Raw genomic sequence first — 22,351 nt, 5'->3', positions numbered from 1 at the left:
ATTAAAGTTGTCTATTGAACATGTTCATTTGAGGATCCTTCCATTATGTTAACTTTTATTACAAGTACGGTCAGAAGTATTTCATACACATTGCATATTTGTGCTTATGTCGAGTTGATGTTCGGTTCATTAAGGGTCTTAAGCTTCACTGGCGTGACTGTCCAGGTGATACATGCTGAGGGAAACTAGAACAGGATGATTGCATGGATGCTTACAATACATATAACACATATAATCTAGGAATGCGTCAGGCCTGAGGCCTTAACTCATTTGGTGTCTCACTATATTTTACTCTACTTGGCAACAGATGACCAGAGTCAATAATTAGCCCCAGAGACCCTGAGGGCTTGAAGTTTATTACCTTGTATGGAAGGTGTTACAGAAAAGAGAAGTTCTGTGTCTGTTTATAGCCATTAAACATGTACAAGATGTACCATTAACTGTGACTAATGTCTGGAACATATTTTACTCTGACTATTTTTATTGACGCCATGGGGGGGCGTGTACCCCACTGCTTTGTAAGTGTCCACAACATGTATTTTTGTCAGAAGACATAGGCTGATGTTTTCTCCTGTGTGTTAATAAACTCATCGTTTGATTGCACTTCTCTGGGGCCTCCGTGGTTTGTCTCACTGCTCTACATTGATAGATTTCGCGACACAATCCACTGTGAGCAGCACTTGGTGATGGTGGGAAGAAGAACTCCCTTTGACACAAAGATCCTCCCAGTGAAAACAGGCTCCAGGAGGAGCATCTACCATGACTGGTTGCAGGGTGAGGGGAAAGAGAAGAGATGAGCTCAGAGAGACAAGAACAAAACACAAACTAAGGAGAGAGAAGACAAAAGACATGCAGTAGTGACATATAAAAGCATCAGGGGTGAAAAGAGGGGAGAAGAAAGCAGAGCATCATGGGAAGTCCACCAACAGCCTGAGCCTATAGCAGCATAACTAAGGGATGGTTCAGGGTCACCTGATCCAGCTCGAACTATAAGCTTTATCAAAAAGGAAAGTTTGAAGCTGATCTTCAAAGTAGAGAGGGTGTCTGTCTCCTGAACTCAAACTGGGAGCTGCTGCCACACCCAGTCCAACATAGCCAGGCTGAGTCGTTAGATTAGTTCCACGTAAAGTCAGAAAGTCATTATTTATGTCACATTTTAGTGCAAATGTAGAAAAACTGTCCAAAAGTTATTTCTAAATCTGATATTAAACAGTTTAAATGGTGGAAAAAGCTGTAAAGAAAACAGAAAGAGTCAATAAAAGCCTCTTTAGAGGGTCACCAGTTTAAAACTCAGACATTTAAACTGGTGATTCTCCTTCTCTGCTCCATTTCCTCTCTAGACTTCCTGTTCCTAGGAGGGATTTGATTGGCTGAACGTCCTTTTAGCCTTTCTTTAGTTCTTTGGGTGCTAATCAAAGAGGAAAACACACGAGTCATGTGACGTGACATAAGGAGCGCTCTGATTGGTTGGGATTGACAAACTATGGTGCTGTTTGCAAGCTTCGCTTTGCAGAGGCAAGAAAATCTCTTAGATAGTGATGAGACGCTCCACAGTGACATTTCCACACTTTGGAGCTTCTGAAGTGCAGATGTTTGGAAACGCTGCTCCAACGTGTGGTTCAAACACTCAGGTCACGTGACCTCAGCTGCCACAGGTGGCATACCTGCTGCTTCCATGTTAGCATGTTAGCTCCAACAGGTGGTCAGTGTGAGAGCAGAAGATGATATCAGTGACATCCAAACAAGGAAGGAAGATACCGTTGAAGGCAGCGAGCTGTGACTGCTGTGAACAGTGTCCTCACACTATTTTCTCCCTGTGTCAACATACATGAGGCTGCTTCAGCTGCAACACACCACAAACACCTTTATACAACTAAATATACTCAGAGCGCACTGCTGTGGTTGCTCTGGTAACCATCCATATATCCAGCTGTTTGGGGCCGAGTCTGCTTCCTCATCCTTGGTTCAACCCTCAAAGTTTGATGTGTTTTTTTGTGATTTGGTTTTATTTGTTGTTCTATACACTGTGAAACAAAGCTAGAAGCCCCTGTGGTTCAGCGGGGGACTCAAACCCAGGACCCAACCTGCTCCAACAACAGTCAGAAGGATTTTGTTAAGTCTCATTTTCTGTTCATTAGGAAAACATCAATAATGAAGAGCACATGTTTATAGAGGCACATTCAGACCAATGACAACAGTCCATTCACACTGCCCTCCACCTTTTTAAATGTGAGTAAACACATCATGGTTCTGGTGCTGACGTGGTGTCAGGGACAGGTGAGGATTTTGAACTCAGTCTGAGGTTTGATTACACTGAACCTGCACTGCTTTATCCTGTTTATGACACATTTATACTCAAAGTCGCAGCTGGATAACAAAGAACGAGGAAAAACACATTTGTTGAGAGAATTGTTAACAAATGTGGTGAGAGTGTAGTAATAGTTACAGACAGAACTATGATTTATTTATTTAAATGCATTCCAGGACGTTTTTTACTCACGCTATGTCTCTTCCACGATGTTATTTTTCTCTCCTACAACGTACGTTACAATTACATTAGCATGACCATTTATCCAAATTAGGCGATGACATCATTTAGCGACTTCCAGCGACTTTTAGGACAGCCAATAGCGATTTTCCTTACTGAGGAGTTGGCAACACCAGGAGCAGTGGGTGGATGACAGCATCATCATGAAGGATCAGTGTGAGAACACATCATCATCCACAAAGAAAACCAGTCTGCGTGTCTGACGCTCTTGTTAGAAAGACGCAGTCGCAGCTTGTGGGTGCGGTTGGCTGGTTTGCTAGTTAGCTGCTCTGCTAGTTTGCTGCTCTGCTAGTTAGCTGGGAGCTAACTCACTCGAACATTTGATGCTAAACTGTCTAAACTGTGTGAGCAGCATTCATTGCTGCTCTGTGTTACTCTCCAGCCTCTCTTTCACTTAGTCCTCTCAGTTTTTTCCTCCTTACAAACTAGAAAACCTTCTTTTTCAGCTTCTCCTCCACACCCGAGCTGTGGCTAAGGTGCTACCAGCACGCAGGCTCGGTGTGTCCAAATTCATGGGCTGCATCCTCCTGAGGACACATTTGTAGACGGATTCCGTCACAGCGACGCACCGAAGGCTGTCCAAATTCCTCTGAATGCAGCCGACAAATGCGTCCTCCTTTTCCCCGAATTTGAAAGATGGGTCGGGTGTGTCCTTCGTGGCCCACCATATCCCAGAATTCATAGTGCGGCCCAGCCAAACTCCAGTTTCCAGTAATGGCGACCGCTACTAAGTTTTAAAATTACTCTTATTAATCTTCCTGGGTCACAAAATAAACTTTTAACATATTTTCAGGGGAGAATGTGGGTGTGTAAACTTCAAATATCCGCTCGGTTTATCAAGATATCGCATATTTGCAAAAGTGCAAAAGTGCTTCGACGTTTTCGGAGACGTCTGTTACCCACCAACTCGATAGCTAGTCGAGAGCTCGAGGGTCACTGAAGCCGCAGAGAACGGCACAACTCCCGGCACATCATTTTCAGATCACCGCAGACTTTCACTGCTCAGGTTAAAAGTAATATTAGTAACATATGACTGAATCTATATCTCACTTAAAGCTTTCTGTAAATGAAAGAATCAGTGAAAATGAGGCACTTCAGCTGATTTTAAACAAAAACTCTGAACATAACCTGATCCAGACCAGGTTATTGGTTCAGCATCAGTAACGGTGATGTAGCCAGGTAGAAACAGAGCTAGACAGACAAACATTTATGCTCACAATCACACATCTCCAGTTAACCCAGCATGCATGTTCTTGGACTGTGGGAGGAAGCAGAGAACCTGAAGACAACCCACACAGGCCACACTATCACTCTTATTTACAGAATTATAATCTAATTAGATGATAAAGTAATAAATTATTTGGTATTTTAATGAAAATACATTTTAAGCAATAGTTTATAAGTCAACAATTATAGTTAAATAAAGTGACAAATCAAACAGTCAATAAAACCTTCTACAGCTGAAACTAATGTAGACAATGTCGGGGTAAAAATCAGAGACGATAACTACCAAAATAAAACAGGAAGTGAATAACATTCAAGCTCACTTTAAGCTCAACAGTCAAACTCTGTTTTGTATTAATCTATTGTTTTGAATTTTTGTTTACATTTTATATTTAAGTGAGGCAATGAGTCATATCACTGACCAAATACACAGGGAGTGCAGAATTATTAGGCAAGTTGTATTTCTGAGGAATAATGTTATTATTGAACAACAACCATGTTCTCAATGAACCCAAAAAACTCATTAATATCAAAGCTGAATGTTTTTGGAAGTAGTTTTTAGTTTGTTTTTAGTTTTAGCTATTTTAGGGGGATATCTGTGTGTGCAGGTGACTATTACTGTGCATAATTATTAGGCAACTTAACAAAAAACAAATATATACCCATTTCAATGATTTATTTTTACCAGTGAAACCAATATAACATCTCCACATTCACAAATATACATTTCTGACATTCAAAAACAAAACAAAAACAAATCAGCGACCAATATAGCCACCTTTCTTTGCAAGGACACTCAAAAGCCTGCCATCCATGGATTCTGTCAGTGTTTTGATCTGTTCACCATCAACATTGCGTGCAGCAGCAACCACAGCCTCCCAGACACTGTTCAGAGAGGTGTACTGTTTTCCCTCCTTGTAAATCTCACATTTGATGATGGACCACAGGTTCTCAATGGGGTTCAGATCAGGTGAACAAGGAGGCCATGTCATTAGTTTTTCTTCTTTTATACCCTTTCTTGCAGCCACGCTGTGGAGTACTTGGACGCGTGTGATGGAGCATTGTCCTGCATGAAAATCATGTTTTTCTTGAAGGATGCAGACTTCTTCCTGTACCACTGCTTGAAGAAGGTATCTTCCAGAAACTGGCAGTAGGACTGGGAGTTGAGCTTGACTCCATCCTCAACCCGAAAAGGCCCCACAAGCTCATCTTTGATGATACCAGCCCAAACCAGTACTCCACCTCCACCTTGCTGGCGTCTGAGTCGGACTGGAGCTCTCTTCCCTTTACCAATCCAGCCACGGGCCCATCCATCTGGCCCATCAAGACTCACTCTCATTTCATCAGTCCATAAAACCTTAGAAAAACCAGTCTTGAGATATTTCTTGGCCCAGTCTTGACGTTTCAGCTTGTGTGTCTTGTTCAGTGGTGGTCGTCTTTCAGCCTTTCTTACCTTGGCCATGTCTCTGAGTATTGCACACCTTGTGCTTTTGGGCACTCCAGTGATGTTGCAGCTCTGAAATATGGCCAAACTGGTGGCAAGTGGCATCTTGGCAGCTGCACGCTTGACTTTTCTCAGTTCATGGGCAGTTATTTTGCACCTTGGTTTTTCCACACGCTTCTTGCGACCCTGTTGACTATTTTGAATGAAACGCTTGATTGTTCGATGATCACGCTTCAGAAGCTTTGCAATTTTGAGACTGCTGCATCCCTCTGCAAGATATCTCACTATTTTTGACTTTTCTGAGCCTGTCAAGTCCTTCTTTTGACCCATTTTGCCAAAGGAAAGGACGTTGCCTAACAATTATGCACACCTGATATAGGGTGTTGATGTCATTAGACCACACCCCTTCTCATTACAGAGATGCACATCACCTAATATGCTTAATTGGTAGTAGGCTTTCGAGCCTATACAGCTTGGAGTAAGACAACATGCATGAAGAGGATGATGTGGACAAAATACTCATTTGCCTAATAATTCTGCACTCCCTGTATATTTCATCTTTTCAGTCAGAAATAATCAATTGATCATATTTTTATTACTAAATGTTTCTGAAAATCAAATTCTGATATCTGAACAAACAGCTCTGTAAAAACCTTCAGCATACAGGAATCGAACTAGAAGGTTTGGTGGATGAAGCACTGCTAAAATAAAGATTTTGGACTCAGGAGCAGATGGGACATTTCATTGCAAATGAAAGACAGAAAGTGAACAAATATCACTAAAAACCCCAGACACTAATTTCTACATTAAGACTTTTTTAAAAATCAATTTACTGTTTATGCAGTAATAGAAATCAGGTTTAACGTGATCATCATTGGAAAATTTTAAATCCTGACCTGAGAGTTTCCATTTTACAGTGTGGACTCTTCACTCCAGCAGACAGAAGCTTCACTCCTGAATCCTGCAGGTCAGAGTTACTCAGGTCCAGCTGTCTCAGACTAGAGGACTGGGAGCTGAGAGCTGAGGACAGAGCTTCATAGCCTCTCTCTGAGAGCTTACAGTGACTCAGTCTGAAAAATGACAGATAAACATTAAACAAACACTGTTGTTAAGTTGCAATGAGGGTGCACTAAAGAGTTTTTAGATTTAGCAATTAATCCTGTGTTTTTACTGAGAGTCCACAAATGGATGACGCTGACATTTGTTAACTGACAAAGGTCAATCAATTCTGGTATTCTATTGCAAATGCCAATTGGGCTCCATGTGCCGGGCAGTGCATTAGCACCAAAGTAGCTGACATATTGATCAATAACTCTCTGCTCATTAAATTATCATAAAACTATTACAGAAGTTTAACTGACTTTTTTCCCATTTAGTGGATTCTTATTGGTTAATTCTGTCAATTGATGAAAAGCACAACATAACTTGATCTCACCTCAGAGTATTCAGTTTACAGTCTGGACTTCTCAGTCCTGCAGAAAGAAACTTCACTGCTGGATCCTGCAGGTTGTTGTTACTTAAGTCCAGCTCTCTCAGTGTAGAAGACTGGGAGCTGAGAACTGAGGACAGAGCTTCACAGCCTCTGTCTGAGAGATCAGGGACACTCAGGCTAAAAAACAAAATAAAAACACAATTTGAAAAACTGTAATTTGATAACAAACTATTATCAAATGACAAGTTAAATGAACTCTCTGACCAGTTACAGAGACTCAGTCTGGGGGAACAGAAAATATTTTAAAAGTCCACGTAGTAAAGAGATTAGAAATGTGGCAGATGATTATAACTTTAGACTAAAAAGGTGCCTCTCGCTTATATATTTGTTAAAACAAGAATAAACACTTATCTTGATTTGCTTTGAAATTTTATTGACTTCTTATGCTGATTCATAAAGAATATGACTTCATCTGACCTGAGAGACTGAAAAACAATCAAGCATGCATGACTGAATCTGCCAGCAGCTGCAGATCCTTGGAGCTGTACTGGTGATGCTGATTGTAACATATAGAAGTGAACTCCTCTTCAGCTGAGCAATAAGACCAGAGGAGGAATGAGGGAGTTGATCACCTATGGCTCCATCACAGTCTTTGAACGTCTTCAGTCAGTACAGAATGATGCTGCGAGGCTTTTAACCAGCACATGAAACAGACTGGACATTACTCCAGTTTAATCTCTTCACACTGGTAACCAGTTCATTTTAGGCTTTATTTAAAGTTTTAGTCCTTACTTTAAGTCCCAGTCTATATTTCTGACTTTCTACAATCCTACAGCTCTTCTCACATCTGAGATCTTCCAGTTAAAGGCTGTTACTGGTCCCACTAACTCATTTATTCAGACTCTAGTATTCAGAGTGGCCTTTAACTAGTTTTAGGCTGTATGATGTTCAGTGTTTGCTGTTTAATGTTTTTATTGCCTGTTTCTATTGTAAAGCACTTTGTGGTTTTTGACCTGTGAAAGCTGCTGTATGAATAAAGTTTACTTACAGGATGATTCTGGATATGACTTTGATAAAAGCTGACACCCAGATATGTTTAAGACACTGACATTTACTGCTGCTATCAAACATTAACTATAATATACTGTATTTAGTAGGGGTGCAACGATATTCGTATCGACATTGAACCGTTCGATACAGTGCTTTCGGTTCGGTACGCATATGTATCGAACAATACAACATTTGTAATTTATTTTATCAATTTTCCTTCTGACGACGCTGTCTGTGTTGAGCGCTCAGTGAATCTGTGTTCGACTACTCCGCCTAGGCTGTACTGTCGAGCGCAGATCCACTGAGTGCTCCACACAGACAGCATAGTCAGGAGGAAGAGCGCAGGGCAAGCTAGCAAGACAGAAGTTAAGCTCTCAGCAACATGGACCTCCCCCACCCTCATTCAGATCTGGCGTTTGGAATTATTTTGGTTTTCATGTGACGTATGACCCTGAAGGTAAGCGAGTCATGGACTAAAGTAAAACAGTATGTTGGATGTGTCACGCAATGCTCAATTACATGGGTGGGAACTAGTGTGTTAGCGCAGTTAGCTCGTTAACGTGTTGGCCGTCTAGCCCCACGCACGGGGCGATCGGCGGTAGCTCGTTAACGGAGATTTGCCGTGTTGTGGCGTTAAAGTCATTTCAACGAGATTAACCTGAAAGCACTAGTGGGAACACAACGAATATGACTGCACATTTACGCCGACATCATCCTAGTGCAAAGACAAAAACAACAAGCATGCTACTAACTTTAGCCGAGTCATTTAGACAGCTGTTAGCACATGATTCTCCTTATGCTGCTGAGAATATAGCCCAGAAGAAGCGGATAGTATAGCTTTTATTTTGGAAAGAGACATTTCTCTGTAATAAACTCTCTTTTCCAAAGATGAGTGATTCCTCAATCAGATACAGGGCTCGCAAAATCGCTAGCCCGACGTCCCGGAGCTAGCGATTTTTTCAGTCGGGCTACCAAAATCTATCTCTGCCCTGCCCGTCGGGCTATTGTAGGAAGGAAAAATATATGTCAATGCTTTTGCATTCTTTCAGAAATGTAGCTGGGTAATTATGTCATTGGCATCGGTGAGCCACTGTCAATATGTGACATATTGAAATCGCGTTTGAATTTGCGCTTGTTTTTTTGCTTTCACTTTGCAATCGTGCGAACTGTGTATAGAGAGTGACAGCACTGATCTGTGAGTGATGATAATTTGTGCACCAATTCCTCTGACATCGTCTTATTAATCGTTAGCTTACTATGCAAACATGACAAGTGAAATCTCCCGCAGCTTAAACATGTGAGAGGTTGATCGCGCAGAGAATCGCTGAGCTTATGTGAGTGCGTGTGTAAAAGCAGCAGGAGAAGTTATGATAAATCAGACTATAAGGCAAAAAGAAAGTGCAGCTTTATGGTTTCATGGACAAAAGAATTTCTGTGGCTGCAATATGACGAGCTAAATAACCAGGGGTGCACATAAGTGGTCCGCAGGTGCGCATTCACTGTCAAAATAAAAAACACGCACAAGGGTTAGGGTTAAATTTAAAAACTGTACTTTTGAGTTAAAATATATATTTATAATTTTAATAAATGACAAATTAAAAAGGCATGAACATTTTTTTGTATCGAAAAAATATCGAACCGTGACACCAAAGTATTGAACCGAACCGAACCGTGAATTTTGTGTATCGTTGCACCCCTAGTATTTAGTGCTGATGATCATGTAAATAAATATGTTTAAGTTTTTAAGGGTCCATCACACATTACACTATTTATGTTATAGATAAAAGCCTGATCACATGTTTACTCACAGAGCTTTGTTGGAGGCTTTGACCACTGGCAGCAGCCTCAGAAGAGCCTCCTCTGAAGCAGAGTATTTCTGCAGGTCAAACACATCCAGATCTTCTTCTGATGACAGTAAGATGAAGACCAGAGCTGACCACTGAGCAGGAGACAGTTCATCTGTGGAGAGACTTCCTGATCTCAGGGACTGTTGGATCTCCTCCACTAGAGAACGATCATTCAGTTCATTCAGACAGTGGAACAGATTGATGCTTTTCTCTGCAGACAGATTCTCACTGAGCTTCTTCTTGATGTACTGGACTGTTTCCTGATTGGTCTGCCAGCTACTTCCTGTCTGTCTCAGCAGACCTCGTAGGAGAGTCTGATTAGTCTGCAGTGAAAGACCCAGGAGGAAGCGGAGGAACAAGTCCAGGTGTCCATTTGGACTCTGTAAGGCCTTGTTCACAGCACTCTGGTGGAGAGATTGAAGTTTTGGTTTGTTAAATAGTTTAGACCATGTAGAGGTTGTTTGTTGTTCTTCCAGCAGATTGAGTCCAGAGTTGATGAAGGTCAGATGGACATGAAGAGCAGCCAGAAACTCCTGAACACTCAGATGGATGAAGCAGAACACCTTGTCCTGGTACAGTCCTCTCTCCTCTTTAAAGATCTGTGTGAACACTCCTGAGTACACTGAGGCTGCTCTGATATCGATGCCACACTCTGTCAGGTCTGATTCATAGAAGATCAGGTTTCCTTTCTGCAGCTGATCAAAAGCCAGTTTTCCCAGAGACTCCATCATCTTCCTGCTCTCTGAACTCCAGTGTGGATCTGTCTCAGCTCCTCCATCATACTTGACCTTCTTCACTTTGGCCTGAACCACCAGGAAGTGGATGTACATCTCAGTCAGGGTCTTGGGCAGCTGTCCTCCCTCTCTGGTTTCCAGCACATCCTCCAGAACTGTAGCAGTGATCCAGCAGAAGACTGGGATGTGGCACATGATGTGGAGGCTTCGTGATGTCTTGATGTGGGAGATGATCCTGCTGGCCTGCTCCTCATCTCTGAATCTCTTCCTGAAGTACTCCTCCTTCTGTGGGTCAGTGAACCCTCTGACCTCTGTCACCATGCCAACACAGTCAGGAGGGATCTGATTGGCTGCTGCAGGTCGTGTGGTTATCCAGAGGCGAGCAGAGGGAAGCAGTTTCCCCCTGATGAGGTTTATCAGCAGCACATCCACTGAGGTGGACTTTCTAGGGTCAGTTAGGATTGTAGTTTTGTGGAAGTCCAGAGGAAGTCGACACTCATCCAGACCATCAAAGATGAACACAACCTGGAAGTCTTCAAAGCTGCAGATTCCTGCTTCTTTGGTTTCAGTAAAGAAGTGATGAACAAGTCCCACCAAGCTGAACTTTTCCTCTTTCAGCACATTCAGCTCTCTGAAAGTGAATGGAAATATGAACTGGATGTCCTGGTTGGCTTTGTCTTCAGCCCAGTCCAGGCTGTATTTCTGTGTTAAGACTGTTTTCCCAATGCCAGCCACTCCCTTTGTCAGCACTGTTCTGATTGGTTCGTCTCTTCCAGGTGAGGCTTTAAAGATGTCTTCTTGTCTGATGGTTGTTTCTGGTCTGTCTGGTTTCCTGGATGCTGTTTCAATCTGTCTGACCTCATGTTCATCATTGACCTCTGCAGTCCCTCCCTCTGTGATGTAGAGCTCTGTGTAGATCTGATTCAGGAGGGTTGGGTTTCCTGCTTTAGCGATGCCCTCAAACACACACTGGAACTTCTTCTTCAGGGTGGATTTAAGGTTACGATGACAAACTGCAGCTTGAAGTTCTGAATGAGAAGAAAAATAAACACTCAATTCCAAAAAGAACTAATCTTTAAAACATGTTGCTCCATCTTCCATCTCTGGAAAATGTTCATTTATCCAGCAGCTTAAATCTTTAGATAAATCCTCTTACTGCTCTGCAGGCGGTCAGCCAGCTCCTCCTGCTTCATTCTCCTCAGGAAGTCCACTGTGATCTTCACAAACGCCTCTCTGCTGCTGCTCCTCTGACTCTCTAAGCATTCTGGGTAATCTGGACTCAGAACCTTCTGGATCTTCTTCAGCTCGTTCTTCACAAAAGTGATGATGTTGTCCTCCAGCAGCTGGAACAGAATATTTATGAATGAGCCAATCAGACTGAAATCATGGAGCCAAACATCAGATCCATGTTGGACACACTGACGATCCACTGGTCTACAAAGAGCAGCATGGAGATGACTGTGAACAGAACAGATGTAACAGTAGTTGTTGTACATGTACAGACCATAAATATGGAGTCCAGCTGTGTTTGATGCTGCTGGGCAGACTGACCACTGGGAACCTCTGAGCTCTGCTGCTCCACTCTGTGGAGGAACCATGAAGGATTAGATCAACACAGGATAAAGATCCAGGAGTTTCTGCTCAAATAACTTCATCTGAATCAAGTCTGTCAAGTTTTAAACTCTCAGATTGTGAACATATCAGTAATTTTCAGTCTGTTTTCATGGACGTCCTTTCAGTGGTGATGTCAGGGATGATTTTGAAGAAGCTCATCAAACTGAACCATCAGCAGATCACTGCTCCAAAACCAGAACATGATCCGAGTCTCCCTCCACCACCAGAACACCAGCTTTACTAACGTGGTAGATCAGTGTAGTACAGATCAATAACTGATGAGTCATTTGATCAAAATCACTGAGTGCTTCACGTCTGACCCTCTGATGCTTCTGTAGACATTTTGCATATTTAATGAATGTCTGACAGTTTTACATTCATTCTATGAACACAGTGGAAATGTTGTGTTATAGTCTCCATGTTGTTTCCAGCATCATAAATTCTTAAGTTCAGAAAATTAGATTCTTTCTTCACAGCTGAAAAACAACAACATTTATTCTCTATTGAAATCTGCATCGTCCACTCCAAAGGTCACAATCTGAAGGTAACATCTGGTTTTGTTCCCTGTGGTTAACTCTGAGCATCAGTATGGTGGGATTTATCCACTACATCCACACCACTGTGGTTCAGTGTTGTCCTGATGGAGTAACAGCAGCCAGTATGATCCAGGCTTTAGCTGCTGGGTCTCTGTGTGACCTCTCAGACTGTTTAACAGATCAGACACAAAGAGAATCAGAGCAGCTCTGTTCTTTAAAGACAAACATGAACCCACTCAGGTCACACTTTCCCCACAGATATGAGCATCACTGTCCTCAAACAGCAAATGACCAAGTCGAACATTTGGATCTTTTCTCTTTCATTGTTTTCTTTTTAATGAATCTTTGTAACAATCTGAGGATGTTTCAGGTCATATTTATCCAGGAAACACAAACATGTAAAGGAGTCATCACAGCTCTCTGACCTCGTTGCTCCAGGTTCACCACTGAAGGCTGGAGGGTCATCTTTGGACCGGTCACTCCTCACAGACGGACAGCTGGACCCTGCAGACTGTGACCTCTGACCTCTGCAGACACAAACATGATTGAAGCAGCTGTGATCACACAGACTGCAGATAATGCAGCTGTTTCCTGTCAGTAACATCCTCTTAGATTAGAGTTCAGCTTTTTACAGGAAAACTGGACAAAACTGATTTTTGTTACAAACTCATTTTCATTTCCTCTCAGCTCACAAACACAGTCAGACAATCAACCAGAGTCAACACTGATTATAATGTCAGTGCAGAATTATTTCTGTTACTCAGTGAGTTCAGCTCTCTGACCTCGTTGCTCCAGGTTCACCACTGAAGTCTGGATTTAGACCTTTGGACCGGTCACTCCTCACAGACGGACAGCTGGACCCTGCAGACTCTGCTCTGTCCTCCTCTTCCTCCATCATCATCTTCAGTCAGTCTGAGAGGTAAACCACAAACACTCAGTGAGTTCACATTAACAGGAGGAACTGAGTTACAGTCGCTGACCTCTGACCTGTCATGTGACCATGAAACCAGGTCAATATGTCTGTAGGTTCAGTCATCCAGGTCATGTGATCTAAGGAGCTTGGAGAGAAAAGAGACGTCTTTAAGTTTCTGGAAGACGTTTCATCAGAGAAGCTTCTTCAGCTCTAAAACCAAACGGTGGAGAGTCCCAGATATTTAAACCTGAGAGGGAAAGAAAGCATGTCGCTGACCCACCACTGATGTTATTTCAAGGAGGAAACTGAGAGCCTTTGCACCAGGAGCACAAACATCAGCTCCAGCAATGATCCACTGATGTGTTTTTATTCCATGTATGAATGTTGTTATTGACAGAGATGACGTTTGTGTGTCAGTGATGCAGTGACTGTTGTTGTTACCTGTACAGGCTGGTTAGACTCTATGAAACAGATCATACAGATCTCTGCATGTTAGAAGAGACTATTAAAGGTCATGAATGAGACAAAGGCAGGGAGGCGTCCTTTACAGCTAAACAGCAGAGTGAGAGAACAGCCAGCACCTCTACATTTATCACATTATACAGCACATGTATGATACTGACAGGGATGAGAAGAATTTAGTGATTCTGATCCCATCATTGATATTACTTATTGATTCTCAGTAGCTCTGCTCTGACAGTCACCACCATCACTGAGCAGCATATCAAAGACATTTGTGCACATTAACTGCATGTTGTGGCTCAAATGTTTGTGCATGTTGGAGGCATTTCCTCTTTGTTGTGATCAGTGTTGGTCATTACTCAAAACAGTCATTATTACACATATTACACAGAACACTTTGATTAAAAGTAATGGAGTACGTTACTTCATTACTCCTCATAACATTACTTTGATGTTAAAATGAACAAATGAGCATGTAACAACATAAAGCTGAGGTACAGCCCCACACACCAACACAGATCCTGATGAGGTCACGTGATGTTTCTCTGAGTGTTTATGAACACAAATCAAAGATGAAACAGCACAAAGACACTTCAAAGTGATTCTACTGTAGAAACATGAACAGGTAGAAACCTGCAGCCTGACTGCTCATCACTTTGTTACCTGTTCAAGTTCAGCAGCAGCAGCTCACTTTATCACGGTGCTGGTCTGGGGTCAGTGTTTACTCAGCTTTAACTCACTCTGGCTTCTTGGCTAGCCTAGCGTTAGCATGCTGTGTGCTAGCTTAGCGTTAGCTTAGCGTTAGCATGCTGTGTGCTAGCTCAGCGTCAGAGCTCTGCAGGTGTCTCGTGTGTAAATATTAATCACAGTGACAGTAAAGGAGGTAAAGGGCTGTGACGTCATCACGTACCCTGCGTCCTCTGTGGGCTCTGAGTGAACTCAAAGTACAAACTACAAGTACACAAACACGAACGTAGCTCAGAGTGGCGGACACACTCGGCCTCGTTGGTCCAGCTGTGAGTCCGTTACCGTGAACTATGGAGCGGCAGATTTGTGCTGAACTAAGCTGCACACAGCTGATGTTAGCCAGGAAACATTACACACTGACTTTAATGGAGAGACCGGAAATACAAACACACACAGTTTGTTGTGTGAAGAAATCAAACACGAGCTGAACAAACAGTAAAGTTCCTAAAGACAAACTGTTAAAGGAGGAAACGAAGCAAACTTACAGTTTCTTCACACACCAACAACAAGCTCCACTCCACGAAGTTCAGGAAGTGAACGTAAACTTTGAGCAGGAAGGAAACACCCAAAGAGACGTTTGAGGACAATCAGGAGCATTGGAACACTGTGCTGCGTTCAGGTGCACCTCGGAAACTCCAAACCTCTGGCAGGCTGTGATTTATTTCTGCTAGTTTTCCTGTTTGAAGCACAAACATCCATCATCACTTTGTTGTTGTTCTTCCTGCAGCGTTTAAATATTTCAGCACTGAACTGATGTTTCTTCAAAGCTCATTTCAACCTGTTGAAGTCATGAATGAAAGTGCAGACTGAGAGTGGATCACATGATGTTTGAGGTGTGTCATGTGACATGTTCAGTATTGTCACACATGTCTAGATTGTCCCTGATATCATAGCTGCTCAAACACTGATGATTATATTTGAAGAATTATTCCTGATGGCAGCAAAGTTTGAATGGAGCTCTCTGTCTGTGCTGATTTGTCGCCCTCTGGAGGTCAAAGCACAAACTGCATGATGTCACTGTAACCACCACAGTGACAGGAAGTGTTTTTATGACTGAAACACTGAAATGATGCTAACGGCTGTCGTTAGGCTCACTGACAGCAGTGCTGATGTGTTCATGTCAAACACTGGCTCAGGTCAGACTCCTTCATCCTTCTCCAGCGTGAGGCCGCCCTCAGACCCACAGGAGCTCTGACCTTTGACCTCCTGACCCTAACCATTTTAGTCTTGTTGCATCTTTAAATGCAAATCCTGTGAAATGGTCAGGGGCGGCTCTAGAGAAATTTTCTTAGGGTGGCAAAATCAAAGCCTTTTCCCCCAAACACATATGCAGGTGGTTACATGTGGTTAAAATGATTCAAATGCAGTAAGTATGCACGTTTTTCATATAAATATAGTCTATAACTTAATTATTGTCTGTACCCACATGATTACACACTTTAGTTACATGAAACATGTGAGTTTTGATGTTATGTACTGTACAGCCTGTATATTAAATACATATGTAGCCCAATAAGTATAAACTCCAGAAAGCTACACAACATGGGGCGCTTCATTTACAAACACAAGTCTAACTTAAGTTTCACTGTTTTTGTTAGAAAACTGTCACATTGTTGCAGCTTAAATGACACAAAATGTCAGAAATCTGCACTGTCATGAACAAACATGTAAACCTCATTTTTCATGATTTGTTGGATTCACCCTCTGAGGTCTGAAATACAACCGGACATTTGTGACTCCTTTGAGTTTACGTTTGTATTTCACCCTCAGATTGTTTCATTTTATTTTTTCCTCCTCTTGCTTTGTTTGGTATCTTTTCAGCTCAACTGAATTTAGTTGTTTTTTCACTGACATACTGCATTAGTATTACTATTACTATTAATGTAACTATTACTGATCTGAAATCACACAAAGAACCTAAAATCCTAGCAGTATTTTTTACTGTAAAAAAACCACAGACGTGTTGGGTAAATGTTTATAACTTGAAATGCAAATATAAATTGTACATTTTGTAAACAGATACAACTATTTATCTAAAAATGCAGCCAATACACCTGCTGTTTTTTCATTTTCTACAACCATTTAAAATAGCACTCACCTTCCTTCATTTCCACAGTGTAACATCCACCCACCTGTGTAAAATCAGAAATTCCCATGGTGTTGTTCAAAATGTGCTCTGGCACAATCATGAGCATCGCTTGCTGCTGAAAACAAGAAGAAAGCCGTCCTGCTATGGGCTGAACCATTTGTTAATGTGGAGGGGGGGACACTATGGAATATATCCAGTTCTAGCATTTATATTCACTGCTGACTGTAACTACGCTCAAACTGTTAAACTTATTTTAATAAACAACACTGTCATATGCAAAACTGGGGTGGCACTTGGGGTGGCAAGGGATCATTTTAGGGTGGCACTTGCCACCCCATGCCACCCTTCTAGATCCGCCCCTGCTGATGAAGCCAACAGGTTCGCTTCATTTGCAAAAAGCAGATATGAGTTTCTGAGGCCACAGTCTTCTGTGGCAGAAGGGGAATCAGGGGAAGCCCTGGAGGAGTCCACCACCCACCAGAAACAGGTCTGAGCTCTCACTGAGTGGTAAAGGGGCTACACAGCCCACGTGAGGCTGAGGGATGCAGCCTTCTGTCAGACTGTCACTAACACAGAGAAACACCCGTGTACACTCATACTCATGGGCACATACACCAATCAACCTAACCCCACTAACTGCTCGTCTTTGGACTGTGGGAGCCAGAGAACCCAGAGAGGACCCAGACATGGGGAGAGCATGCAAACAGCTTAGATGTTGGATTTGAACCCAGAACCTTCTTGCTGTCAGGAAACAGTGCCAACCACTTTTCCACTGTGCTGCCTGTTTGACTCTGATACACCCATTTTTGAGCTCTTAAAAACAGCCCTCCACACAACAGAGACAAACCATAAAGGACTTTGTGGCTTGTAGCAACCAAAGAAAGTTTAAGGTGCAAAATAAAGAGGTTGAAAGGAAAGTAATAAAGATGTAATTATAACAGTAATGTTGGCTGTGTATCACGTGTGGCATGTCATTGTGGGGCTGGCCTCTGCTGGGATTGAGAATATGTGATGGTGGGGGCAGGGTTGGTTACTGGGGTTTATCCTGATCTCCTGTTTAGTGGAACTGTGCTCCTTTGAATCCACAGCACTAACCTGGCACACACACATAAAATGCATCATTGCTACAGAGCACAGCAGGACTCATTATGAGTGGTGGGGCAGGCTGGATGGTGTTGAGGAGTCGTATCGCAGTGACATTGGCTCCCCTGCTTCACTCTCTCCTGCCCCACTAATGCAACTCACTAATCCCTCTGTCCCCTTTAGGTGGGGCTCACGCTGACAAGATAAAATAAGCTGCACGACTGGTGGGTGGGGGCTGTGCTGTCAGCCCCCCTGGGTCTGCTCCTCTGTGATCCTCAGTGGGCCAGTATGCCTCTCCTGGTAGCTCCATGGGGGATGGTGTGGTGAGTTGGTGGGTGCCATGGCGACTATGTGCGGACTTCACATTTTTGTCTGCTGTGACAGCTCCTTGATCTGGGCGGGGCCAGTGGGGTGTGGGTAGGTCCTTTGTGGGGCTTTGGACGTTGCCTGAATATTGTCAGGCAGCTGGGTGCTGTGCCTCGACCCTTTCTTCCTTTGCATTTGTGGTTTGGTGCCATAAATGCACAACATAGAAGAGCCACCTCGACGGGACAACACTCAGCGGTTCATCTGTCTCTCTTCCACAGCATGTCTTTATCCTGTCTTCCTTCTCTCACCCCAACCAATCACAGCAGATGGCCCCGCCCCTCCCTGAGCCTGGTTCTGCCGGAGGTTTCTTCCTGTTAAAAGGGAGTTTTTTCTTCCCACTGTCGCCAAAGTGCTGCTCACAGGGGGTCATATTGTTGGGTTTTTCTCTGTATGTATTATTGTACGAGCTACCTTACAGTATAAAGCACCTTGAGACGACTGCTGTTGTGATTTGGTGCTGTGTAAATAAAACTGAATTGAATTAAGAAACAACTCTTAGATTCCTCACATGATTCTCCTGTATTCCTACGGGACGCCAAGGTAATATAACATGGAAGTGTGTCGCAGTGCCTGGTGGCCACATGTTACCCATAAACTGTCAACCTGACCGTACTGTAGCTACGTCCAAAGACTAGTTAAAGATTAAAGCTTTTTGGGGGGTTAAATCTGACATAAAGAAAGAAAGAATAACATTAAAGTCGATTCTTTTGATCACTGTAGTTCTACTTTGAGGATATGACGTGTAAAAACCCTCAGTTGTGGCTGGTGGATCTCACATTCCTGGTCTTTGTAATTCCAGTTCAATGAAGCCTCATTTTCACCTTTTTCCAGGTAAATTTTCCCAACTGTTCTAATGTCCATGCTGTGGCATTGTCCCATCATTTGTATTTCCTGTTAATGAATTTTTAATGTGGTCTGGGAAATTACTATATATGAGTAACTTCCTGTTGTATTGCAGCTTAAGGCCATTGTCACTGAAATAAAGCCCGAGTTGTAATAGTTTGCATCCAGAACGAGGAAAAGGAAGAAACCCAAACACTGCTCAGTGGATGAGTCCGTCCTGGAATAAATACCAGGACAAAACTAAAAAGAAGAGCTTGTTTCCTCGAAGCAACAACAGAAAGCTCTTTGTCTCTACAGATGTTTCTGGGAAACACGTTAACAATATTTAAACATTTGTTCTTAATAAACGTTTTTACTTAATGATGCTTTATGATATTTCTATCTGACCTAATGCAGCAGCGTATCCACATGAACTCTGCAGTGTTTCTACCCAGAGGCCACCGTGGTCCTTCTTTACTAATGCTGAGGGTTTTCTCCCAGCCGTGATAGCCTTTGACAGGTAAACTGAGTCATTCCAGCCCAGTGCAAAAATAACCTCCCTGTCTGCTCTTAACTTCACGCATCGATGCTAAAACGTTGCATAACTGAACCTGCAGACTGTGATCCTGTAGCTGTCGAGGAGAGGGCTTGATGCCGTCCATCTTCTGCTCAATTAACAACGCCTGCAACCTTTTGAGCCTTGGTCCTGCTACAGTCACAAATATAACATCATCACTCTTTATTTGATCCACTACACTGCTGTCATTTCTCTGTTATGGCCCCACAAGGTCACTGAATTCTGTCATTCTTCTCCAATCCATGGTTTTCAGTCACTGGTGGGCAACATTACTCTACCACGACTGCAAACAGTGGACAGTTGGTAGGTAGTCCTGCAGGACGCCTGTCTCGAGCCAAGGCTACTTGGAACATCTCTCCATGGAGGAACAATGAAGACATGAAGAGAAACTATAAATCTTTGGGACTTGTGCTCCAACAGCTTTGTTTAAAGGCCTGAAAGTGGCGACGTCTCTCCCAGAGCTCCAGCTCAGTGACATCTATGTGTGCCTTGTATGCTTCAGCTGACGCTGCTGCCAGGATGAAAGCTGTCAAACCGAGCACAGCTACATGTTCCACCTGGATGGGTAAATAATGTGTTTGAGGTGAGAACAATCAGGAAAGCTCGCCAGCGGCTTTACTTCCTGAGGAGGCTGAGGAAGTTTGGCATGAACGCCAACATCACCTCAAATTTCTACAGGTGTGCAGTCGAGAGCTTGCTGACGAGCTGCATCACAGTTTGGTACGAAGCTGCTCTGCCAGCAGCCGTAAATCACTACAGAGGGTGAAGGCAGCAGAGCACATCACTGGCACCAGGCTTCCTGCCATTCAGGACATTTATCTCCAGCGGTGCCTCCATAAAGCACACAGCATCATCAAGGACCACAGCCACCCAGCACGTCAGCTGTTCTCCTTGTTACCATCGTTACAGGAGTCTGTCTGCTCGGACTACAAGACTCAAAAACTGTTTCTACCACCAAGCCGTACGACACCTCAACCACAACACTTAAACACACACAACACAGCACTCAGAAGCTACCTGCAGCTTCACAAGTACTCTGTTTAATCTGCACTGGTCACTCCACTTTATTGTCATTGATATTTATATTTAAAAGTGCAATACTGAAATTTTCTGCTGCTCATTCCTGTGCAATGTCCCATCTGCCCTCCCGTCATATTTCTCTTCAAGATTTTCTTATTTAATCACTAGTGTACATATATTTATAGATACAAATATATTTAGTCATCTTTTCTCTTTTACCATGTCTCTCTAATATTTGCTCCTTACTATTTTTCTATTTTCTTTATTATTTTATTTTATTATATTTTCTCCTACTGTATCAAGCTGCCGAGTGACTGCTGCTCGTCAAACACATTTCATTGCAATGTTGACCCTGTGCTAACTTGCATATGACAAATAAAACTGAAAACTGAAAAGAAGAAACTGGTCGTTGTTAAAGGAAAGGTAATCTCCACATAAGCAGCTTAGATGACCTTCCACGTGTAAATCTTACAATGTGTTGACTTGGACATGAACAGTGTAGGACCAGAAAAGTCCCAGCAGTGTTCATTTGTCACATTAATGTAAAATGAAGTATTTTTCTGATGTTGGGTTAATCGTTCCTACAGTTTAAATGAGCCGTCACTGATGTTCACATGTGGCAGCCATACTCTACGGCTTCTGTAAATAAACACTGATTACTGAATCCAGTTTTGGCTACATTAAACTCAAAGACGTTCAAAGGATGGCTGGAAAGCTACAGACTGCAGTACTGTTTGGCACCAGTAGCAAAGTATGTCTGTTGTGGAGTTGTAGACATGTAACTTGAACATGTTTGTAACTTTTTACTAGCATTTTGTTTACTATGTTTCAGATCTATGGCACTAAATGGGGGACTGACCACGTTTTTGACCTTGACTGGACTTACTGGGTCCAGTAAAGATATCATAGCCAAAGGTGGCTCTGCTTCCAGTTCTGGCTTATAGGAAGATCTCTGAAGGTTGGGTGTAATCCTCTCCTGACTTTGGATCACTCTCTTAGATCTAAACCTCCAGCTCTGGACTCGCCATCCTCAAAGACTGCTCCATAAGAACACAGGCATGTGTGAACAGCCCACTCCTCCTTTGGTCAATGGCACACACTTTTAGACGATGTGTATTCAGCATCTGGCAAGAGTGGAATCAACTGGGGCTATTTCTAAATTGGCGTCACCATTGATTGTGGTGGTGGCAGCAGCTCATTCTGCTGGCTCTGTGTAACAGGGTCATAAATCACATTGTTATAATGTGTTCTAAACCCCCAAACTGTCACAGGCTGGGTCTCCGACCCAGCACTCTGAGTTTTCTTTGTATTTGTCTCATTTTGTTATGTGATCAGTTTTGTGTCATTTCCTATTTTCCTTTAGTTTAGGCAGTTATTGTTCTTGGTTTTCTATGTTTTGGGGTTTTGTAATTATTCATCACGTATTAGGTCTGTTAAGTTGTGTTGTCATGTTTTAGTATTTCCTGTTTTATTCTGGCAATGTCATGTGTTCTTTGTTTATTGTATTTAGCTTTCCTCTCCTGGTCCTGTCATTAGGTTTATGTCTGTCAGCTGTTTTCCCCCATGTGTCGCCACTTCCCCTGATCACCTCATGTCTGTATTTAAGCCTTTTGTTTTCTCCATGCCATTGTCGGTTCGTCTGTTTACATCACCGCAGTCATGGTTATAGTTTTCGTCTGTTTAATCTCACCTCAGTCATAGTTATAGTTTTTTGGTCTTAGTACCTTTAGTGTTTTGTTTCTTAGTGTCTTGCCAGTTTAGTGTTTTGGTCTCTTGGTTTATTTCCTGCCGGCATCGCAATAAAGCTTCACCTTCTGTTAAAACCTTACTACTCCTCATC

At 42.7% G+C, this 22,351-nt stretch overlaps 1 protein-coding gene and 1 long non-coding RNA gene across 2 annotated transcripts in view; both read right to left on the bottom strand.

The window, feature by feature from the left end:
• The window catches only part of LOC147300645 (protein NLRC3-like), a 64,389-nt gene extending 52,767 nt beyond the window's left edge, over nucleotides 1–11,622 (bottom strand). Inside the window, exons 1-4 of the mRNA XM_086284990.1 lie at nucleotides 11,436–11,622; nucleotides 9,507–11,307; nucleotides 6,652–6,825; nucleotides 6,113–6,286 (exon numbers count right to left, since the gene is read on the bottom strand). Coding sequence (XP_086141116.1) covers nucleotides 6,113–6,286; nucleotides 6,652–6,825; nucleotides 9,507–11,307; nucleotides 11,436–11,472 — 2,186 coding nt within the window. The 5' untranslated portion in view covers nucleotides 11,473–11,622. The remainder of the gene's footprint in view (nucleotides 1–6,112; nucleotides 6,287–6,651; nucleotides 6,826–9,506; nucleotides 11,308–11,435) is intronic.
• Nucleotides 11,623–12,854: 1,232 nt separating this feature from the next.
• Nucleotides 12,855–15,114, bottom strand: LOC147300644 (uncharacterized). Its single transcript, XR_015127608.1, has 3 exons — nucleotides 15,037–15,114; nucleotides 13,212–13,341; nucleotides 12,855–12,956 (listed from the first exon to the last, which is right to left on the bottom strand). It is a non-coding gene; the product is annotated as an uncharacterized LOC147300644 (long non-coding RNA).
• Nucleotides 15,115–22,351: the final 7,237 nt, after the last annotated feature.

The sequence above is a fragment of the Aulonocara sp. 'chitande type north' Nkhata Bay genome, unplaced genomic scaffold, assembly GCF_057382095.1.
Source record: "Aulonocara sp. 'chitande type north' Nkhata Bay isolate Kocher_YH1m ecotype deep benthic unplaced genomic scaffold, A_spYH_male_GT1.1 unmapped_scaffold_20, whole genome shotgun sequence".
NCBI classification, from domain to species: Eukaryota; Metazoa; Chordata; class Actinopteri; order Cichliformes; family Cichlidae; genus Aulonocara; species Aulonocara sp. 'chitande type north' Nkhata Bay.
Note: the sequence above shows the minus strand (reverse complement) of the source record. Positions and strands in the feature narration are given on the sequence as shown.